This window comes from Brugia malayi, assembly GCF_000002995.4.
Source record: "Brugia malayi strain FR3 genome assembly, contig: Bm_v4_ChrX_scaffold_001, whole genome shotgun sequence".
Lineage (NCBI taxonomy): Eukaryota > Metazoa > Nematoda > Chromadorea > Rhabditida > Onchocercidae > Brugia > Brugia malayi.
In genome coordinates, this window is record NW_025062479.1 from 5,546,145 (window position 1) to 5,561,845 (window position 15,701).

The window sequence follows — 15,701 nt, forward strand, 5'->3', positions numbered from 1 at the left end:
GCGATGTATTGGAACAAGTTTTGACTTCTTTTGTATTATCATTGTTTCTGCAATCATTGCATCGTTGTTGTCATGACTGTCATAAACCTCATTCTTTTATGGTTTGCAAACAGTTCACACGCTTTCGAACTTTTTAATTTCTTGTTTCTGTCGAATTTCAGACTTCATTAAACTTTTACTGAGGTTGTATCGCTCGAAGTTAAATTATTAATTTTGGTGCAACAAAAGTTTTGGGAGAATCTGATTTTGTATTTCATCAAACTATATATGTACATATGTCTGCTTCGTTGTTTCCTCAATTTTTTTGTCTGCTTAACCTGGAATTTATTTTATTTCCTGGAAAAGAAAGAAGTGCGTTGGAATTACGCACTTGAGCTGGCTCGAATAACTGGAAGTAATCCTACGTAGCATAAACATTGGATTTTGCAATATTTATCTAGGAGACTAGTTATATCTCTCCAGCAATATTCCTCAGTCACATGTTACGCTAATAACTTTAAATTGCACGAAATAATGTAGGATGCAGTTTGTCGTAACTGGTAATGTACAGTGGTGAGTCGGACTAGAATATTATTTGTATATTATATTCATGTAGATGTTAGACAAATGTGCGTGGAGATCTGATGCGATTCAATCTTAGAAAAAATTAGTGACCTGACTAAAAATCCTGTATCAGCTTCCTGAGATTTTGATGCAATATGTTTTTCTACATAAGTCATGTTTCGGATAATATTTGTTGTATTCAAATAAAAGCTATGGAAATGAGGTACAAATACCCCGTAGCCAGGTACACGTCATGTCGTAAACGCAAGCTACATAACAGAAATGCGTAGCTTGCAGTGATACAATACACAAGCATATGCAAGGAATGCAATATAAATTATATACTGTATATGTGTGCATTGTATGTGCATATATATGTGTGTGTGCCATAATTCCGCTTTTTGGAATAAAATGTGTACATTTTTATGCTGGGCTATATATTATTTAGCTCACTCGTTATGACTTTGTTACGAGAAATATGATAGTTATCAACGCCGGCTTTCAATTTCCACTGAAAAATAAAGACGTCTTGATATGTAACATCAATAATTAATAATTAATAACTGATGGGTAGCATGTGGTCTTGTGAAAATTCAGAATGAAAACACTGAATATGATCCCCGAAATTCAACGAAACTTTATGCAAATTCTCTTCGCAAGTATCATAATGCTGCAAAATTCAGGAATTTAATTTACATCGGCGGTTTAATTTAAAGCGAAGAATTTTGTACTGTCTATTTCCGTTTGTACTATTGATTACGAGGGATGCAAAGAGTGCATCTTCTTTTCATCTAGATTAATATTTGATATCGCAGCTATTGAAGTGTTTATATGACATCGACCAAAAAAGATTATATTATTCGTTAGTCTTAAATCTTGTCTCTCCCTGCAAAAATTTTTTGAAGCATTTTCGTAGTATTTACGAAGTTATAACCTTTTCTGTTACCCCTAACAGGAATGATTTTTCTCCACAAATTAAAAAAGAATTGTTTTTAAATTATCTGAAATTGTTTTATTTCCTTCAAGCTTTGCGATGATCCATGTCACTTGAAAATGTTCTCAGAACAAAAATTTGCTTCGGAGTGTTGAAATTTGGAACTATCATTCTACTCTTTTTTTTTAGAAGTCACTTGTGATATGTAGAATGTGGAATAGGGTTACTTCATTTGTTGAATGTTCTTTTGGGAGAGAGTTCCAAAAATATTATATATATTTCAAAAAAATCCAGTATCATATTTCAGGCTGATGGTGCGTTAGTCCATGATTCAACTAATGTAGCAGAAGATCCGCGTATCTTTATTTACTGATCAGCGGGCCGTTAGTGATTGCGCTGCTACCATTCTGTGGAGCAACAGCTGCTACTACTACTACTACTACTACTATTACTACTACTACTACTACTACTACTACTACTGCTACTGCTACTGCTACTGCTACTACTACTACTACTACTACTACTACTACTACTGCTGCTGCTACTACTGCTGCTGCTGCTGCTGCTGCTGCTGCTGCTGCTGCTGCTTTCTTTTCTCTCAACCCTTCGCGCAGCGGTCTTCCTTCGTATTTGACAATTGCTCATCTTCGCTATTTCGTCTCTTCCGTCTTTTGCTTACCTCAATTTAAATTTCATCATTTCTAGCAACAGTATGATCACTCTAGCAGATTGCTTGTAGAGAAAATGTATTAGTATGTTGTATGATCTCGCCTTACTATCACAAATAATCAGAGGAAAAGGTTCCCCTTACCCCAGTTACTTGTTGTGAAGGATATAAATCTTCTTTTCAAAAACTCTTACATTCCAGTAAAAAATTCAAAAAAAAAAAAGGATGAAAAATAAAAAGGCACTTTTATCAGTGTTTTTATCATCTGCTTCTCCATGTTTTTAATATATATTCTCTTAAATACTACAAGGCTTTATAGGTCTCGGGACTCAGGATGATAATTGCATAGAATGAGTGAAACTGAACGGAATACGGAAAATTCTTTAGAAGTTGCTAGTTTAAGTCATTTCTAGCTTTTTTTGTAATAATTCTGTAATGAAGAAAAAACTACAATATATTTCTGCAATACGATTTCAATTTAAAAAAATATCTATTTAGATCAACTCTTCCTACAGTAAAAAATAGAAATTAATAACCGATATGGACAGACTAGATCTTACAATGATGTCGCGAATTGTTTTGTTTAGTGCTCCGTTTTGTTGAACTGCTGATCTTATTCAAGACAGAAATATTCTGTGAACAAATGGATTACAGGGGGTGATTCTTAAATTTTTTGAGAAATATTATAGCTGCGACATTATTTGTTTGAAGTTTCTTGCTCGAATTGTAAATAGTCTGCCGTTGTCTCGCAAAAATTACAAACATTTTTCAATTATGCTTACATTGGAAACGGAAACAGAGTGTCGAGAAGAGGCTAAGTAAATCTCCGCATTTTAACGGGAACATTTTGTTCTCTCATTTTGACTTGTCGCTTTCTACAACTGCATAATTTTTTGTCATGAGAAGTGGCGACTATGTTTTTATTCCTTTATTTTTTGCTGCTGTGTCACTTCTGTAACTTTTATTTTTCTTTCTTTACCCCGTAGTGATTCTATTGCTAACTGAAAATTTTCAAATTTTGGTTCGTGAATTTGCCCTTCAATTACTCTAGTACATTTCAGTGGTGTTTTTGCGGCATTAAACAAAGCGAAAAATAAAGGAAGCTTTAGATGATTAATGGCGTTTCTTTATTCGTTGGTTTTGAAAGAAACTGGAACTATCTTGCTTTAAATCTCGCATTTCAATACTTTCAGAATTTGGGATTGACCTGGTGGAAAACCTCTTTTATGGAACTGGACGAACTTAAGGCGGAAGTATCGCGATTGGCGAATGCTCTTGAGGAAGCTTCTTCTGATAAAATCAAAGTTTGTTTTTTGTATGTTTTGCAGAAAAGTCAAACTTGTAATTGCTGCTTGCATTCAGTTATTTCTCAATGAATTTAAGTTGATAAATTTTATTTTTTACATTAAATTCTGAATTCTTTTATTTCAGGCAGCCCAGTATGGGTTACAGGTTTTAGATGAAAAGCAACAGCTTGAAGTTAAGCTTACTCAGTTACAAACACAGTTTGATACCGCAAAAGCAGAAGCTGAAGCTACAAAAAAGGTGGCTTTCGCGCAATCCTTTTGTTTGTTTTATTCTTCCTTTTGTATGTGTACTAGTAGATCTATTTTAGGATGAGCAGTGGTTACTTCTTTTAATATCCAGTTGAACAACATTTATTATGCCACATGGATTTTCCAACTCATTTTTAAATTTGTCACATAGTATTTCATATCCAAGTATTCATTTATTGATAGGTTTTATTTGCAGTTATTATAGGCATTGATTCTTACTATCTTCAAAATTGAATAATGAGATTCATTTGCAAAATAGGTTCATGTTCTATATTTAAATTACTTTCCTGACATGAAAATATTTAGGCCTTGGCACAGTTTCAATCACAACAAAAATCAGTTGCAAAATCCGATATTGACCATGAAGAAAGTTTGTTGGAAGAAACGATGAATCGAGAGCAGGAATATTTGGCTAAAATTGCAGCTCTAGAAACAGACTTGAAAAATTGCCAACATGTAAATTTTTTTCTTTAATGGATTTCACTTTGTTTATTAATTGTCTCTCAAATGTTCTTTGAGAGATTCTGAACCTTGTGACTGAGTGCACGGCCAATGGAATTGGTTTAGTGCATGGTTGTACGAGTTTCTTTATAAAGCGTAAGATAAATTGTTTTGGTACTGAGATGGTATATTTTCAGGAATTGGACAGGTACCGTACTGACCTGGATAGGTTGCAAACTTTACATTTAAATGCTTCAGAAGCAGCATCTGATCTTGATATACAAAAGCGACAGCTCAAGGAAGACTTAAAAGAATTAAAAAATCGTGAACAAAGGCTTCTAAATGATTATTCTGAACTGGAAGAAGAAAATATCAGCCTTCAGAAACAGGTTTCTGTATTGGTCATTTCATCATTGTGTTGATGCTTGGTAGTGCAAGTTTTCAATATTACACTTCTGTTTTGACGGGATTTTTTAGTTATCAAACCTACGCAGTGCACAAATAGAATTTGAATCCATGAAAATGGAAGTGAAACGTTTAATGGATGAAAACGATCAACTGCAGGCAGACAAGGAGGAAGCCAACAAGTTGACTATTGTGGCCCAAAAACATGTACGACCGATTTTATGTTTCATTCACCTGATTCATCAGATCATCTTTTAATGCATCACGTTTTCTTGATTAATGGATTATTGTATGTTTTCGAACGAAATTAATAGTAGTATATCATCAAAATTTTCTGACTCATTCAATGCAAGTTTGTGGCTATCCAGTCTCATTTGTCAGTTCATGATACTATCCTTTTCGTTGGAAGTTTCCGAAAAATTTGATCATCGCAATTATTTATATAATTTGTGGCATTTTCAGTCAAATTTACTTTAATTGGATTAAGTTGGGCATATTAAATTTACATTCGTGTCACGTTCTTTTTTTTACACAACTCAAGTTTGAGTTTTCCATCTGACACAATGTAGTTATAGCAGTATTTTAGTTAGATGAGTTATAATTTCACATGTTTCAGCTTGAAGATGCATTATTAAACGTACAGCAAGAACGTGATCAAAAACTAGCCTATAAAAAGGAGCTGGAGTTAATGCGAAATGCGGAGCATTTGCAACAGTTGAATACAATGCTCTTTGGATTGCAGAACGATAATGAGGATGACTCACAAGCACTTACAGAGGTGCATGATCTTTTTCAAATTCTTTTGATTGAATTTTATTATTTATGGTTATGCAGTCTAAGTGCACAAAAGTGCTGCGCTTCTGTTATTTAAGATTTAAGTTTAAACATCGCCATATTTATATCTTGCAGCTGGAATCATCTTTTATTGCGGATTCTAATGAATTTGGTAAAAATAGGCCACCGAAAGGTGCTGATCTGTTCTCGGAAATACATGGTGACATGCCGGAACGACTGGCTGAGCTGGAAACAAAGAATGATCAGCTTTCCTTGAAGTTAAAAGAAACGGAGAAAGATGTCAGTTATGTTATCCCTGTTTTGAAGAGACTTGAAGTTATGAGTACGCCAGGTCTGTGACTATTTTTGGCTTTATTTTTGAGAACATTAAAAACTTACGAGAATTATATCCGTGAAAATACTACTTAATCTGTTATTTTGGTTACAAATAAACAAATGTCTTGTACTGACGTCTTTTCCAGACTTAGATCATGCACAACTGAAGCAGCTGTGCGATGATGCTTTAAAAAAGATTGAGCAACTGATTGAAAGTGCATCCAAAGCAGTCACTGGAGGTAAACAGTACGACCTTATAAAAGCAGATTTGCACACTGCAATTATGGTAGCAGGAGAAAATCAAGCAAAACTAGCTTCTGCTCAGGTGTTCTTTTTGTTATTTGTCACAAAAGGCGTAGTACTGATTTCTAATTTTAAATTTTCATATAATTTCAGGATTTAATGATTGCTGTTGCTGATTTTCTATATCGTTTATACCATCAGTTGGTTTCCACGCATGGACTGGAAGCCGATAAGAATGCGGCCGAAATAATGAAAAAACTTAGGCAATATGCAAATGAAAATGCAGAAAGTGAAGAATACATACAAGATTAGTTCGAATTTCACCTTTTCTCCTCAAAGTTTTTTAGATGAGAAATTCGAACCGGTATGGTGCTGAATGTGTAGGAGGATAACTAGTCAGTTTCTATATTTTTGCATTTTAGACGAAGGTGTTGAAAGTGGAACAGAAACAGAAGGTGGTCGTTCGCCGCGTCTAATGTTAAACTTGCAGCGTCAATTTATATCACCATCTTTTGCAAAATTTCTAAAGGAAGAGCTAGTTTGTGACAGATTGGATGACATATTAACAGAAAGCGATTTTAGAGAAAGAATTGTTCCTGGTAAGGATTTTTTAGGTCATTTCAAGAGCTTTAATGGAGAGTGTCGTTTTTTGTCAGATCTTTGCATATTTAATAAAGCAAAGCTCAGAAATTTTTGACATTTCAGGTGAAAGTAATGTATTTCGAGTATCAGACTGCCTTACGGAACTTTCAAAAATTGTCCGACGTACAGTGGAGAATGCTCTGAACACACGAGTAGAAAATCATGATCATCAAGAACTGACTTTACAAAACATGAAGCTGCGCTCTCTGTTGGCAACTAAAAGGTTTATTTTAATTTATCATTGTTTCGAAATTAAGTGAGAAGGTGCATGTAAAATACTTGATGAAATAAAGAAAAAGTGTATTGTTTTAGGGATCAAATCGCCACGCTACGTACGGTGCTGAAATCGAACAAGCTTACTGCTGAATCAGCTTTAGCTTCACTGAAAGAAAAATATGAAAGTGAGAAAGCAATGACTCATGAGCTTTTGGAGAGGTTGAGACGCGAATTAAAAGCATTCAAAGAAGATGCGGCAACATTTGCGTCTCATCGGGCAATGTTTACTGCACGTTGCGAAGAGCTTCAAGCACAGGTACCACATCCATCCTTTTTTAACGTTGATTTTTATTGATTGTGACAGTTCTTTTACACCATGGTTTTGTATGTCTGCTTTTTTGAATTTAAATTTTGCGAAAACTTTTTGGTAGGTTGATGAAATGGCCGCTAATCAGAAAGCAGCTGAAGATGAAAAACGCACACTGAATTCTCTGCTGCGTATGGCCATTCAGCAGAAATTGGCCCTTACACAAAGGTGATTTTTTATATTTCCATATTTAAAACAAACTTTACACCATGGTTTAAGAAGTCTAAAATTTCATAGGCTGGAAGATTTGGAAGTTGATCGTGAAAGACAGGCATTTAAACGTGGCAGCAAAACATCAGGTCGTGTTGTAAATTCGGATGGTTCCGGACAATTGCATCGAGTTCGTTATCCGGGACAGAATATTCAACAGCAACCGAGGAATTTAAAGAGAGATTATTAGAAAAGATTTATACGATACATTCAGCGTAAAAGTTTCGCAAACGTCTCGGTTGGATGTTAGTGCAGAAATGATATTTTCGCAATGGAATGTACTGTTTACATCTGTTTGACATATATTGGTTTAATCATATATACGACCATGAGCATGATAAGTAATAAGATAGTGTCAACCGTTCATCGATTAGTTTTTTACTACGGTAAGTTGTGTACTTATTATTCATTTATCAGCAGATGAGTTTTTCCATAAGCATTTTATTACTTATAAATTTGAGTTTTATTTTTAAATTCTCGAATGCTTTCCGTTTTATTGTAGGCTTTTTTGCAGGCTATTCAAACAGCCAATTAGCACAAGCTGATTAGATGCATAAAAATTATCCATTAATGGGATGTAGCACATTTCTCAATACGAAGCATCATAGGTTGATAGCGACGTGCACCTGTCCCCGAAAAAGTTCCCTTTGAGTTCAGTCCCTCCTTTAGTTACATTCAGATTAGGTCATTGTTATTCGAATTGCATGGACATTGCCATCTCAGTGTGCTTGAAAGTTCTGGGACACATCCAGCTGTTACCGACACTGCACACTTTTTTGCATTGTTACGAGGACACTTAATACGTGAGAATTTTGCTTCATTTCAAAAACTCGAAAATTAGAAAATTTAGGATGATTTGGACTATGTTTTGGGATTTTATATTATGATCGACTACTATCTTTTCGCGTCATAAATTATGGAAACTCATTGCGTCAGCTGTGTCCTGTGTAGCTTTTCCTGCTGATTATATGGAATGATTTGTTTTATGAATTTGTTCATGTCTGTTCAGTTTGTTCCAACTTTTCATCGTAGTTCAAATTCTGTTTTATATTGCAGTTTACGTGTTAATGTGCCTTTCTCTCAGTTCACTCTTTAACTCGTAAATAACTTATTGGAGCACACCACTGGTATTTGCACGATGAATTCAGATCTATATTTCATTTTTTTAATTTAATTATACTAGAGGATTCCATTACAATGTGGTTCATTACTCCAAGTTTCTAGACATTAATATATGCATAAATAATTTTTTGTTATTGGATGGAAGAAAAAATTCAGTTGGATCTTGATTTTTTAAAGAGGTTCCTACAGCTCCTTTTGCAATGAAGAGTGTTTAAAGTTTCATAAATCTGAAAAATTCAGCAGCTTAACCGACATATGAGTCTCTCTTTTACTTCCTCCTTTTCAGTGAGCGTTAACCATCCTGATGTTTTCGAGAGGTTGCGACTCAGTTGATACTAATAGATATGTCATACATTCACATATCGCTTTCACAGGTAAAGAAAGTCATATTCAAAGCGTTTTTTGCATAATCGCAAAGTGTGGTGTTTCAGTAAAGGGACCCCTTTGCAAATTTATGCAAAACCCTTCTACAATATGTAAATTCTCAAAAACTATAGAGTAAAGGGACAATATATGATGGAAGCAATAATGTGAAAGTTTCGGAAGACTTTATACCATTTTATGTTGATGTTTTTCTGCAATCTTCTTCAACTGAACACCAGATTTGGTCAATCTAAAATATTGTTAGGTCACATTCTGAACAAAACTTTAAAAACCCTGTGATAAAACGATAAATTTCTGAGAAATAAGTCCATGAATAACGAGCCTTGCATTCACATGTTGTACACTGATCCGGCTTCCAAACATCGCCATTTCTCTTTACTCCGTCACTAGCGTTACACGTATGTTTTCCATATATTTTATGTGCTCTTCGTTTTCTGAAGATACCACAACACTTAAAGCGTTCCACTACGGACTTCTGTTCCTTTCCTGAGAAGGATTAGTCAGAAATTTTTGGAGCTAACTTACCTGTTTTGGATTATACTTTCCTCTGCGCTGGATGAAAAAGCGCAACCCTTCTCGCAGCATGATTGCCAAACATTTAAATTAATTTGGGGTATCAACTCACAGTCTTCATAAAATTTAATAGACCGATCTCCTCTGTACTCGAATACATCCCTCTAAAAACATCTGTTCAAAAACCCCAATTTACCAAGTCTTCAAAGTTTTTTGGAAAAACTTGCGAAGGAATACCTGAATGCGATCAATGTGATCACCATTGTTACACAAGACAGCTGCTAGTGTTGTTTTCCGAATTTGCTGAAGCTGTAAAGGCGTGAAAACACCTTCGTTTTCATACCTGTAATTTATACAATTTCCTAGATCGTTTGAATGTTTAAAAAATCACTCTTGGTGTTAGGTCTTTTAAAGACAAACAATTTTTAAAAGGAAACAAACCAAAAACGATCTCCCGTACGTAAGCGCCTGAACTGGTCTCCAAGGATGCATCCAATTGTTGGCCCGACTAAAGCTCCAGCTAACCGTCGTTCCAAAATTAAGCCCACCCATAAGTCAATATTACCTCAAAATGATGGAGGTATCAGTGAGTCGGAAAATATACGGAAATTACGAAATTAAAAGTCGTGAGTGCTAACTGTAATCTCAAAACGGAAATTAACCAGGGTGCCCGTAGAGTTCTTTGAGTTTAGCTCGTACATTGTTATCCGGCACATCATCTGCTAAATCATCCCATGTCTCTGGAACGCTAAAGTTGCACCAACGCCGAAATGCAATATACCTTAAAATATCTTCTAAATCAACTTTTTTCTTTATAAGGGGTCGAGCATGATGGATTTCTAAAATGGATTGCAATAAACTAATTTAATCTTACTAAATGGTATCATCCCAGCCGATTTCTGGAGATAAGATAAAAATTAATCCGCATTTTTGAAAACATATAGATTTTGGAAATTAAATTGTGGAAGTCTTTTGTGAATGTAGTAAAATTTCTCCGCCTTCTTCAGCCCGTAGCTCACATCCAGCAAAACTATTAGCGATTGGACAAACCCGGGCAATCCGTGATCACGGCCGCGTTGGATGTTGATTGTTGCCAGATCGTACATGGACTAAAATATGAAAGATATGTTGATGTCGACGTCGGATAGACTTTCACAATTTATATTAAATTTGCAACAACATCAATGAGCAACCGTCTGATTCCATTATTTAACTGAAACAGAACCATATTTATATCAAACAGTGACATTTCATAAATTACTGATCTACAACATACTTCTTCGACACGGCTGAATAGTTTATGCGTCAATTCCTTGTTTACTAGTTGTTGTTCCTTCGGAGCCTTCATGGGCATTGCGAATAATCCCCGCAACAAAGGATCAATTCCGCCTTCTGATAGTAATCTTTCAGGAGCGAAGAAAGCCTCATGTAGCGGTATATGACCTGAAAATACAACCAATGTTTCAACTAGAGATATGTAAAATGTGAAATAAATTTCCTAGAGCTCTTGGTAACATCTCAGAAACAATCATCGAAAATTACGATTAAAGTTTCTTCTACTAACATACCTTCTTTAATCGGTTCAAAATCCTTGTCAAGGCGGTATAAAATTGGATTGACAATTGTATGTCCAAATCGCAAGGCAGCAGCCGAGAAGCTATTAGCTAATGTAGGGTTCACTTCTGGATCATATCCTTTATATGGCCCAATAAGTTCTGTATATCCATCCTAAAATAATTGTTTTCAAAAATTTGCTTCACATTTCTTTTGGGATCGAGTATATTTTACTTAAAACGTCACAATCATACCGATCCAAGCACTTTAGGCAACCAATGTTCGTAGGTAATAACTTGTAACATAGCTCCAATAAGCTTCCTTGTTTCTTGATATATGATTTCACCATCCCAGTGCGGATTTATTTCCAAAAATTTCGTTGCGATACGATTGTGCTCTCGAAGCCATAACGTATGCATGCTGAGCAGTGCCAGCTATAATTATAAAACATACAACGTATTTAGATAAAATGAAACTAAATTTTAGAATCACATTTTACAAAAAGTAATTCTAAAATCTTAGAATTGAGTCCCTGAACTCAAAGGTTTCTCTTCGGACTTTCCTCATCCTAATTTTTTTTTTCTTCTCAGGTTTCAAGCCTCCAAGCTACAAGAAACGAGAAAACGAAACATCCTGAAAGAAAATGAAACTTACAAATATGTGATTATTTGTATTAATAAATACATTTGTATAAATTATTATAAATACTTGTCAAATCTACTCTACCTATATATAACACTAACCTGTTCATTAGCTCGATAATCACCGGCCAAAAAACAACTGATCGGATTTTCATGGGAACGATTACGGCGACACTCCATGGACGACTCGCGCTCAAACGGTAAATATGGCTTCTGAGTTTCTGATACAATGTCGAATCTCAGCAGTCCGTGATCACCGAATAAATCACGTAAATTCAGTGCATCTACTTCTGCACTACCATAGATACCAGACCCATCGATAAAGGCAGTTAACTTGAAAAACAAAATTTGAAACATTGCTTAATTTACTGAATTTTAAAAAAGAAACCAGTCGCTACGGAGAAGTTCTAAGAATTTTCCATTTGAAACACTTTATGTAATCGGAAAAATAACAGACATTTTTTAGATGAATAGTTTCCTATATTTCTAGTCATACTTTTTTTAAATCTGATTGTAAGCAGTGGCGAACTCACGATGTTCATTTGTTCACGATAAGTAAGCTGTCGATAAATCGGACCAGTTTGGCCGGAACCACAGGTTGCACTAGATCGCTCCACCTCAATACATGAGATTTCGGACCTTTTCCTAAACTTGAAAAATAAAGTTTTGTAAGTAGAAGATAAATATTTAACGATAAACCAAGCAAAACGTTTTTTATCAGATTTATTTCATAAATCATTTTTATTTCATTATTCTAATAAACTACAGTTCTCAAAGTACAAGTCTCAGGTTCCCTAATTTACATGAAAAAACCTCACTCGCTCTGCATACGAGGGTCTTCAGGAGGTATCGGGACATTGTAACATGGATCCAAGTTTTCGCAAGTCTTATTGCATATTGCTCCCTTCATGTAAGTTTGGCGTGCCAGGCCAGGGGCTGTTTGCTCGATATCATGTGCTGTAATATGAAGAAGTGTGCTGGATATTTAAATTTTAAAATAACTGACTAGTAGGACCTAGTTAAGTGATTTGTTATAAGTACCGAGAAATTGTCCCCATTGTTTCATCATGGCCGTATAACCAAAATGAGGGGTTATTTCTTCCGCTGAGATGATCCTCATGGAAACAAGTCGTGGGTTTGGTTTTTTAAATCCAAAATAAAGTTTTTCAGGATCCCATCCAACTGGAGTATTGAAACCATTCTCATAGATAGGTGGTAAATTTCGCCGAAATGGTGTTTGTGCAACTCCCCAAAACTGGTGTTCCATGTTATTGCATTGTCCATCGTATGTCCTTTAACACATGGAGAAAATATGTTTTCGCTTATATATATATAATATATAAAGACTGTATAGTTGAAGAGATCATAAAAATGCTCCTCAATAAGATCAAAAATTTTAACTTTTTCATCAAACCTGTATTTGGTGTAAAGACACATATCAGTACACGGATTTCGAAATGGTCCAGTTACGCATCCAGAAAGTTCCATAATTGTTTGGATATTTGATACAGCAAGAATCGATTCGAATGAAAAATTTGTTGGCAGTTGATTAATTGGGAATTTTAAACCTAAAAAATTGGTGTCTTTGAATGATCAAAATTTTGGTGGACTAAGAAAGCGTAAAACAAATTATATTTTAAAACTTAAGGCTATTAACGTACCATCGCGAACATATTGTTGAATAAGCAATAAGCTTTGCTCGTAGATTTCTCGTGCTTTGGTGAGCGCAGCATTTTGTGGCACGTTGAATTTAAACATTTTCATGAATTCCCATGGAGATATTTCGCCACTGTTAATTGATGACTTTGACTGATTTATTGCCCTAGAACTGAGATTTTTCCCACAGCACAGTCAGAGGAATTATATTTACTCAGTTCTCAGATTGAAATTATTAAAACTGATTAAAATGTTTAGAACAATAACTGAGTTAAAATTCGGTTACATAATTCTTTATTGAATGAATTTAATTGAAATTTAACCTGTCAACATTTTCTTTAGCCTGTTTGACAATATTTTGGAGAACTTCACTGGTTAGGGATTCATCTAGAACTTGTTTATCTGGCAGGTAAACTTTAAGGGTTGCATTAGCGGTCGTCATTCCCAGAACATTGCGTGCAATACATTGATAAACACCTTCATCTTCTCGAGTGACATGAATTATCGTTAGCTCACTATCTCGTTGTGTTAACTTAAATTAGCTTATGTCATATTAGTCAAAGTCACCATTTTTTTCTGCGACTATTGCAAGAATCCTGAATTTTCTAAGAAAATACTGGATATAAAACATTTACTAGTTGTAATTTGAGAAACAGATTAGAAATTGAATACCTCAATATGTAGATCGTCGTGTGTTATTTCTACACCATTAAAACACCATTTTATGGATGGGGGTGGCTGTCCGGCAACTCGACAGACTAAAGTAATTTGCTCGCCCGGACTAACTGTTTTCGATTCCGGACGATCCACAATATGTGGAGCTGAGTTGTTCAGAATTTGCAGCTCGAAAGAGTGTTGGACTTGACCGTTTTGGTTGGTCGCTACACAAATGTATCTGAACCACTTAAATAACAATTTGCATTAGCAATTTCAAAGTAAAAATGTCTTAAGAAAAACGAGCGCTGAGTTAAATTAGTAGAACAATAAAAAAATCATAATCATACTGGCTAATTTAACTTGATAAGAATTGTTTGTGAGCCTAACAATTATTTCCAACAAATTAATGGACAAATTAAAAAAACTCTCAGTCTAAAAATTTCTCATCATTCTACTCCCCCTACCTCCCCTTGCTTTTCCTTTCACTTCTGTCTATTCTCCTCTGATGTAAAAATCCGCGCAAAAGATTCTTCATCTTGATTATGACTATGTCGTGCTTTACAATAATGATATTCTATTGCATAACTTCTCAATTGTGGATTTCGCTGTAAAATTTCGATTAAACATTCACGATGTACATTGTCTGCAAATTTAGCACACATGACATATTGCAGTTTAATATTTGTTTTTCGAATTCCAAAAATCATGAATTAAATTAAGAACTTATTTATTTCCGTTTGCTTAATATTTCAAATTAGTGGAGGACATTCAAGATTTCTGCAAAGGGATGCAAAACAAAAGGTGTACTCTCAGTATCAACAATTTTATACAGATCCTGTTAATAATTAGCATGGGAACCTTACTTCCCAACATCGCTTTTCTGGAATGGATAGATGATTAGTACAGAGCTATCCAAATTCAATGAATGTTTGCGAGTTGGACGGATTTGTTCTCCTTTGAAATGCCAAGTTGTTACTGGTTGCGGTTTAGCTTAAAAATTCTCATATTTAAAAAAAATAAAGTAAAAATAAATTGATGTTTAGTAATTCACTCTTAAATGCTGAGATCAAATCTCATTATGACAAAAACGACGGAACTTGCTGATAAAAGTCTCAGCTCAGAAATAAATCCATAGGATGGTCCTTCCTGCAATAATCAAAATGGCAGGTTGATTAATTTCTAAGCATTTTAGAGAGCACTGTTTTTATGGTAACATAAACGAGACACTAATGTAACTACTTACAACCTTAGAACTTGAATATATAAAATGACCCACTTATGCAATTAGTTGATCAGTAAAGCTCTTAATGTAATTTCTAATATCAAAAACCCCAACAATTCTTATATGCTAATGTTATCATCGCTTTTCCATTATTAGAATACTTAACTATCAATACCAATATTACCATTAAAAATTCAACATCAAAGTTATATTTCCGCCTAAATGACAATGTCCTTTGGTTCAGGAATCCGCAATATGACTGATCCCAAGAAGGACTTATACTGATAAGTTACGATCTATGAGGTACGGTACCGGTAGATTCAATAAAACAAATTCGCCATGCATTTTTCTTCTGAAACCCGCTTTGCTTTTAACTTATAAAAATTTGTCGTTAACAAGTAGGAACTTCACTTTTCATACCTGTTGCTTCACAAGTAAGTCGAACAGCTGAACCTTCACGAAAGCTACTATTAGATGGAGCGGACAAAAAATGCGGCACATGTTCAAGACGATGCTGTTCATGATAGTTGCTGTAATACATTTATATAATATGTCGTGAGTTTAGGAAATCAGAGTTTAAAAATACAACCTTTCTGATGCTGTAGAACCAACAAATAC

At 34.7% G+C, this 15,701-nt stretch overlaps 2 protein-coding genes across 2 annotated transcripts; one reads left to right on the forward strand and one right to left on the reverse strand.

Moving 5' to 3' along the window:
- Positions 1-3,370: 3,370 nt before the first annotated feature.
- Bma-bicd-1 (Uncharacterized protein) lies at positions 3,371-7,524 on the forward strand (the record flags this gene model as incomplete). The annotated part of the gene is made up of 14 exons (XM_001899236.1): positions 3,371-3,448; positions 3,576-3,689; positions 4,007-4,156; positions 4,339-4,530; positions 4,619-4,753; positions 5,163-5,324; positions 5,456-5,672; positions 5,803-5,981; positions 6,053-6,188; positions 6,322-6,498; positions 6,605-6,764; positions 6,854-7,073; positions 7,189-7,292; positions 7,362-7,524. The coding sequence occupies 14 exons, from the start codon at positions 3,371-3,373 to the stop codon at positions 7,522-7,524; spliced, it is 2,187 nt and encodes a 728-aa protein (XP_001899271.1).
- A 1,545-nt stretch (positions 7,525-9,069) lies between these two features.
- On the reverse strand, positions 9,070-15,624 carry Bm11012 (Uncharacterized protein; the record flags this gene model as incomplete). Its single annotated transcript, XM_001899235.1, has 19 exons — positions 9,070-9,274; positions 9,366-9,517; positions 9,591-9,696; positions 9,795-9,918; positions 10,016-10,134; positions 10,404-10,462; positions 10,630-10,796; positions 10,922-11,081; positions 11,162-11,341; positions 11,651-11,881; positions 12,082-12,193; positions 12,367-12,505; positions 12,590-12,840; positions 12,963-13,116; positions 13,210-13,370; positions 13,528-13,736; positions 13,877-14,099; positions 14,725-14,851; positions 15,504-15,624. The coding sequence occupies 19 exons, from the start codon at positions 15,622-15,624 to the stop codon at positions 9,070-9,072; spliced, it is 3,000 nt and encodes a 999-aa protein (XP_001899270.1).
- Between the last annotated feature and the right edge of the window lie 77 nt (positions 15,625-15,701).